Here is a 7,666-nt window from a genome sequence, read left to right on the forward strand (position 1 = left end):
TCCCAACAACACTTGCCCATTTCTACACTGTATTTTTTTTCTGGTGAATTTTCCTATAAATATTCCAGGGCATTAACTGTCATGGTTAGTTTACCTGACACAGGCTGGGGCCAGATCAATTTGATTTGCTTCATACCACATCTCATGAAGGACACAATCAAAAGGAATCTAAGCAGATGAGGAGAATATACTGCAGTATTAACCTTAACCACACTTCTGCGCACTCCAGGGTCTCACAAGCAACTTGTTGAACAAGTCCCATAAATCACCAGGGTCTAACTTAAGAAAAAGCAGGTCTCTTCTAAGTGTATGCACTGACCTTTTTCCTTGACCTAAGTCATTAACGGAGGTTAAACCAAGACATATTAGTAATTGCACAGTCTCTCGCTTGGCCCACAAACAGGAAATCCCAAGCAATTATGTCATTTGTAACAACCCTGGCCAGCAAATTGAGACTTACTTGAATGTCTTTCCAGGGCCAAAGGACAAATTTTGAACTGTTTTTTTCTAATTGGATGACTTTCTTTTCTTTTTATTAATTCATGACTTTCATAGTAGCATAGCTGACCACAGATTATGCAAAAGTAATGAGTCATTTAGCCCTCGGGGAAGCTTTGCTGAATTGTCAAGTGATGCTTCCTTTTGGCAAAATCTCCACATTGCCTGAAGGCTATATACTCTATTGGTAATATTTCTGTCGACACTTGAAGGTCTCTTAGGATCACCTCTAAGGTAAAAGTCACCATGCTTTTGGGACAGAGTAAACATAATGCCTGGCTTCCAGACAAGAAACACACATAGTATGCCTAGAAAGAAAGTTCGTTAACAGTTCTTGCCTCCCCGCTCACCTTCCCCTGTCATAGCTACAGCATGCAATGGGCAGTTTGACAGTGTCTCTGATGATCGTCTCATTGCTAGCTGGTTAACTTTGATTAATTAAGCCCAGTTCTTGTTTTGGGAGGTATGCTCTGATGGCAGTCAACTTAGGCTCTCCTGCTGGTCTCTGCCACCTGCCAGGTGGCCTTTTTCTATCCCACAGAATGATTGGGCAGCGACTGTGGGAATAGGGCTGGGGAAGACATGTTGACAGAAATGTTGCCATATTTTGCATGGGAGGTGCAGGAATCAGGGTCACCCCCTGCTATTTCAGCATCACTTCTTTATAAAATTAAGGGCAATAGTGATCCAACCGTGGTCAGAGTCATCTGGCAGGAGATGGCAAACCCAGCAGCATTGTGTTGAATTGAAGGTGCTGTCCTCCATTTAGAACAGCCAGGCCAGGATGTTTCCCTCAGGAGGAGGACACTCAGGATGAAGATGAAAGGCAAAGATCAGTATGGTCCTCCCTTTCCACACACCTGGGTGTTACTTTCCTAAATGGTGGTCCTTCCTCTACAGGGTAGTAGTTCTCCCTCTCATGTCACAAAATCCATGTGTCCTATTCCGTTACAACCTTAACTCCTCTCCTCATCCCATCATGCCCTACTCACAACCACACTTTTCATCTAGAACAGCCTCCTAGAGGACAAAGGCATTTCCCCCCCAAACCTCACAGACTCCTTATGTCTCCCTTTGGCCTATAGAAGGGGACTTATAGGGACTTGTAGCTGAGCCTTGGTGGTGTACTGGTTATGAGTTAGGCTGAAATACATCAGGTCATCACTTTGAAACTACCATCTATGGGAGAAAGATGGCGCTTTCTGCTCCCGCTAAGTTACAGTCTCAGGCACTCACAGGGGACAGTTCTATCCTATCCTATAGGGTCACTATCAGTCAGGACCCTGTAGGAGACTTGATAAGTTGTGTGGTCAAACGAGCGGCTCATATCCTTATGAGCTTTGGTACTACTGTTAGATAGGGGGTGGAACTTTCTGCCTATCAAGGATAAATGCTGGTACTAGTCATTACAGTGGGCCAGACCTAAGTTGACTAACAGAGTAGTGAGGAAGTGCCACTGCCTGTGGGGGAGTTCACAATAACCATTGCACTATTATCGCTTGCAACCACCTCCAATTCTTCTGCATCAACAGCAGTAAAGTGGGGAGTCATCTATTGCTCAGTTGATACAGTTTGGCCTAACACCAAAGCCCAAAGGTCATAAAATTTGGCTTGCTACCCCCTCTCATGGGCTTTCTTCAGATTCCGTTAATTGGCACATGATATCCTTATTCCTCATTCAGAAAGTAATGTTTCTGAACTATCTCCTCCATGTCACTAATATTATTGAGAACTGAAAAAGGGTCTGAGATTTTACTCTATCTCAGTCCATAACAGTTTCATAGGTACCGATTAGAAGATACAGAGACATCAAACTTTATCATTTACCACACAGCAATATAGCTGGAGTATGTTCATATCAGTTCCCCTTGTCTTCAATTCCCACAGGGAAGGCGTGGATGGACCCACCCAAATCTTTCACAGCCTAGAGTATGTTGTTCTAGTGGAGACTTTGTCTCTATCTTCTGGTGCTGTTTGCTATACAAACTACTGGAAAAATAGTATAGGAGTGCATAAGCAAATGTGGTGAAGAAAGCTGATGTTGCCCAGCTATCAAAAGATATAGCATCTGGGGTCTTAAAGGCTTGAAGGTAAACAAGCGGCCATCTAGCTCAGAAGCAACAAAGCCCACATGGAAGAAGCACACCAGCCTGTGCGATCACAAGGTGTCGAAGGGATCAGGGATCAGGCATCATCAGAACAAAAATCATATCATTGTGAATGAGGAGGGGAGTGTGGAGTGGAGACCCAAACCCATTTGTAGGCCACTGGACATCCCCTGACAGAAGGGTCTCGGGGAGGAGATGAGCCAGTCAGAATGCGATGTAGCAACAATGAAATATACAACTTTCCTCTAGTTCCCAAATGCTTCCTCTCCCCTCCACTATCATGATCCCAATTCTACCTTACAAATCTGGCTAGACCAGAGGATGTACACTGGTACAGATAGGAACTGGAAACACAGGGAATCCAGGGCGGATGATCCCTTCAGGACCAGTGGTGTGAGTGGCGATACTGGGAGGGTGGAGGGAGGGTGGGTTGGAAATGGGGAACCGATTACAAGAATCTGCATATAATCTCCTCCCTGGGGGATGGACAACAGAAAAGTGGGTGAAGGGTTCAAGAGGGAAGGGGGAGTGGGGTGGGAGGGGGAAAAATGAGTAGCTGATGCCAGGGCTTAGGTGGAGAGCGGGTGTTTTGAGAATGATGAGGGAAAATGAATGCACAAATGCACTTTACACAATTGATGTATGTATGGATTGTGATAAGAGTTGTATGAGCCCCTAATAAAATGATTTTAAAAATAGTATAGAACAAAATCAGTGCTTCTGCTCTGAAGACACTCAAAAAATGGAAAGTGCCATGAAAAATTGCTTATCTGTGGGAGTCACAAAAATAAATTTGTAAGGGCTGAGATAAAAGAGCTCTATTATCCAAATATCAGTTTGCATGATTTCTTTATATAACTTTTTGGCCTGTCACCCTCTCCCTTGGAGACTTCCTTGGAGTCAATTTCCTAATGGATTAGGTGGATTTTGAAGGACATTTGTAAATTCGGAGAATTTAGGAATTAGAAAATGATTATATTTATTAAGTATTTGAGTTTTTATTAAACTGATGGGTACATTATGTCTACCAAATACTAACTTTCTGGGATAATATTTTAAGGCATTAAGTGGAAAGGAGATTAAAGTAAATATATTTCATACATAGCAATGATTCCTTTGTACAGAATAGCAGTTTTTCAAGATATTTCCTACTATGCCACAGAGAGCCAGATTGGTAGATTCAAACAAGGCAGGAGCCCTAGTGGTATAATGGTTATGACATTCAATCCCACTAAACACTCCATGGGGAAAGGTAGGCCTTTCTACTCCTGTAAAGAGCCACAGTCTCAGAAACCCACAGGGGCAGTTCTATCCTGTCCTATAGGGTCGCTATAAGTTGGCATAGACTCAGTGGCAGTGAGTTTGCTTTTTCCATTCGTTTAGGGACCAAAAATTCAGGGAATAGCTGCTGTCAGGTAGATGCGGATAACATAGTATCTATTCTCTTCCCCTCTTTCTGTCAGTCAACATTTGAAATCTGGCCTTTCCTTTGGTTGTAAAATTGGTTCTGCTAGCTTGATGACCTCATTTCTCATTTGGGAGGTGCAAATGGAGATAAATAGCTTACTGGAGGCCAGATCCATGTTCTCCCCCTGGGAGACATTCCTGTTAACAAACCACATGTAGCGATGCTGATGGTAGCCAGATCCTTGGAGCTGGAGGAGCCATGGGGAGACCCATGCCAGCACTGAGATGCTTCTACCACCACTGGGTCCACAAGTGACCATCCACTGACCTGTGATCTTTCTTCCCGCATTCGGTGTCATTACATGTGCTGTGTGAGCCTGAAGAGGAAATTATAAACTGGTGATGGGCATAAGGGCTAATATTTATGGACTTAACTTGGACTAGGCTAGGATGTTTTCTTAATATACAATTGCTCTTTGATATAAAGTTCTCTTTTACACACACAAAAATTGATTCTGCTATTATTTGTTCAATGCTTACTACTCACAATGCATACTCAAGACTCTCTAGAAACAGATAGCCCTAGTAAGGTTAGTAAAGAGTAATGTTTGAAATTAGCTAAGTGTTTTGAGAATGCCAGGACATTTCTGAATTACACATTTTGTTTCATTTAAAGAGAATAATTTTGTCGAAGAAAGGCAACAATGATGGGCTCAAACATAGAAACAACTGTGAGGATGCCTAGGTGGTGTTTCTGTTGTCCATATGGTCTCTATGAATCGGAACCTCAGCACCTAAGAACAACAAAGAACAGTAGTCTGAGGCTTTATGCTGCGGAGGTTAAAAGCATGGGCCCTGGAGACAAACAGCATAAGTTCAGGACTCAGATTTGTATTTATTAACTAACTGCTCAAATGACCCTGTGTCTCAGTTTCCTCATGTGCAAAATAGAGATCATCCCAATCTCATAGGGTTGTTTGAGAATGAAATGAGTTGATTTATGCAAAATTTAAAGAACAGAGCTGGCACATAAATGTTAAAAAACATCTTGCCCTTGTCTATGTTACCTTGTTACATGCTTATTTACCATGTATGGTCTTCCGGTAATTTTAGTTATCTCCATCTCTCATCTGTAAACTTGAACATTTCCTTGTGTACTTTCTCATGAACTCATTTATAAAGCTATAAAATATAGTTGGGCCCTGGTTTTTGAATTTGTACAGTGAGTGGGTTGGACTAGATAATCTCTAAGGGACTTTCCAGCTCTGACAATCTCTCAGGGATGGAAGGAGGCACAGGCCCCTTCCCAGCACCGCCCCCTTGTATATGTCCTCTGACTGCCAAAGGGAAAGGGGTTAGAGTCAGCTGTGCTCGTCTTCAAGGGGACCAGGTAAGAGATGTGTCAAGGTTCTTTGATAAGGGCGGTCATGAAACTCTTGGGATATGGGCAGGCAGGGGAAGGCATTAGAGGTAAATATAGTATGGAGACACTGGGACCAGGATGAGATGAAAGACCTTATGGAGAAACACTCCTCTTCACAGGGATAGACAGCTGGTGTAAGGCATAAGTAGAAAATCTGGGCATCCCCCACTTTGGGTGGCCCTAATAGGCCTCCACTCCCTTCAGCTAGCCAAACTCTGAAGGAGTCAAGTGCAGTATGAGAGCACCTTAAACCCACCCTTCTGAATCTCAGAACTGCTTGCGCTCCACTATCACCTGGGTTGGACCAAGGGAGTTCAGACAGGGACCAGGCTGGCCTCAGTTGCATTTAGATGCACTGCTTTTAGCTACCCCTTAATGCTTCAACTATCAACCATCCTATTCTATTCTATTTTTTTTGGCGGGGCCGGGGGTTGGGGGTTGGTGGTGGTGGTGGCAGGAATATTAAGCTACTCTCACTTCTGCCCTTTCCACCTCTAGGGGGCCATGGCCAGTGCACAGTCTTTGCCGCTCAAATCCCTAGGCTCCAGCCCAAACCCAGGCAGCAATGAAATGGAGGTGGACTGCTGGTTTAATGAGGAGTTCAAGTTTATCCTGCTTCCTGTGAGCTACACAGTTGTCTTTGTACTGGGCCTGAGCCTTAATGCCCCAACCCTCTGGCTCTTCTTCTTTCGCCTCCGACCCTGGGATGCAACAGCGACCTACATGTTCCACTTGGCATTGTCAGACACTTTGTATGTGCTGTCACTGCCTACCCTCATCTATTATTATGCAGCCCGCAACCACTGGCCCTTTGGCACTGGACTCTGCAAGTTTGTCCGTTTTCTCTTCTATTGGAATCTCTACTGCAGTGTCATTTTCCTTACCTGCATCAGTGTACACCGATACTTGGGTATCTGCCACCCATTAAGGGCACTGCGTTGGGGCCGCCCACGCTTTGCAGGTCTACTCTGCCTGGCAGTTTGGTTGGTTGTAGCTGGCTGTCTTGTACCCAACCTGTTTTTTGTCACAACCAGCACCAAGGGAGCCACCATCCTGTGCCATGACACCACTCGGCCTGAAGAGTTTGACCATTATGTGCACTTCAGCTCAGCAATCATGGGGCTGCTCTTTGGTCTGCCCTGCTTGGTCATTTTAGTCTGCTACGGTCTTATGGTTCGGCGCCTGTTTCGGCCCCTACCAGGAGCTTCCCAGTCATCCTCTCGTCTCCGTTCTCTCCGCACCATTGCTGTGGTACTGACTGTCTTTGCTGTCTGTTTTGTGCCTTTCCACATCACCCGCACCATTTATTACATGGCAAGGCTATTGGAAGCTGACTGCCGGATGCTGAATATTGTCAACGTGGTCTACAAAGTGACTCGACCCTTGGCCAGTGCCAACAGCTGCCTGGATCCTGTGCTCTACCTGCTTACTGGAGACAAGTATCGACGTCAGCTCCAGCAGCTCTGCCGTAAAGGGAGACCTCAGCCTCCCTTAGCGGCCTCCTCACTGGCACTTGTATCTACACCTGAGGATAGCAGTTACAGGTGGGGAATAACCCCCCAGGACAGTGTCTGCCCTACTCCTAGGGCAGGTAGGTTGTGACACTGGATGCCAGGCAATGAGAGAAAACGGGATGAGTGCAGGGCTGAGAAGAGGGAAAATAATATTGACACCTGATATAATTGCTTTCTCATTTCCAAGCTCTGGAAAAAGGCCCTCCCTCTGAGGCTTAGAAAGAGGTAGGAAAATCATGTGTGACACCCATCTCTCCTAAGTCTTTCGAGTTACCTCCTCCTTTTAAACTAAAGGCAGTAGCAGTCACCTGTCCAAGCTTACTTCTTTCTCCTTGTTCTTTCCCCCTTGGGAGCCATGTGCCTTGTTTCTTGCTCCAAAAAGGCTTCCCAGAAATTTACTTCAGTAATCCTTTTCCATTCCTTTTTCCTCTCACATCGTGTATAGAATTCCCTTTCCCCAGCCAGACTACAGCATTCAACTGAACAGGTGGACAAGGTGGGGCAATCTCAGGATTGAGCTAATTGATCTCATGATAGGGCGATCAGCAGCGCATCACAGGTGCCAAGGATGTGACGTATTTAGTACGTACATCCATTTCCTAGTTCCCCCTTTAAGAAAGGATTGTTTTGTCTACTGAAGTGCTGCATTAAGATAGAATCCCAGAGAGCCAGGATGCCAGGGTCCCTGCATGCAGCTGAAAGTTTGGCACTGGCAC

At 45.0% G+C, this 7,666-nt stretch overlaps 1 protein-coding gene across 1 annotated transcript; it reads left to right on the plus strand.

Annotated features, from left to right (window-relative positions):
* Nucleotides 1-5,940: 5,940 nt before the first annotated feature.
* P2RY4 (pyrimidinergic receptor P2Y4) lies at nucleotides 5,941-7,038 on the plus strand. Its single transcript, XM_004716688.2, has one exon. The coding sequence runs from the start codon at nucleotides 5,941-5,943 to the stop codon at nucleotides 7,036-7,038; it is 1,098 nt and encodes a 365-aa protein (XP_004716745.1).
* The last annotated feature ends 628 nt before the right edge of the window (nucleotides 7,039-7,666 follow it).

The sequence above is a fragment of the Echinops telfairi genome, unplaced genomic scaffold (assembly GCF_000313985.2).
Source record: "Echinops telfairi isolate 266 unplaced genomic scaffold, ASM31398v2 ScPeMD7_7415;HRSCAF=8453, whole genome shotgun sequence".
Lineage (NCBI taxonomy): Eukaryota > Metazoa > Chordata > Mammalia > Afrosoricida > Tenrecidae > Echinops > Echinops telfairi.

Coding starts and splice junctions, on each gene's coding strand:
- P2RY4 (XM_004716688.2), top strand. CDS start 5,941: ATGGCCAGTGCACAGTCTTTGCCGCTCAAATCCCTAGGCTCCAGCCCA.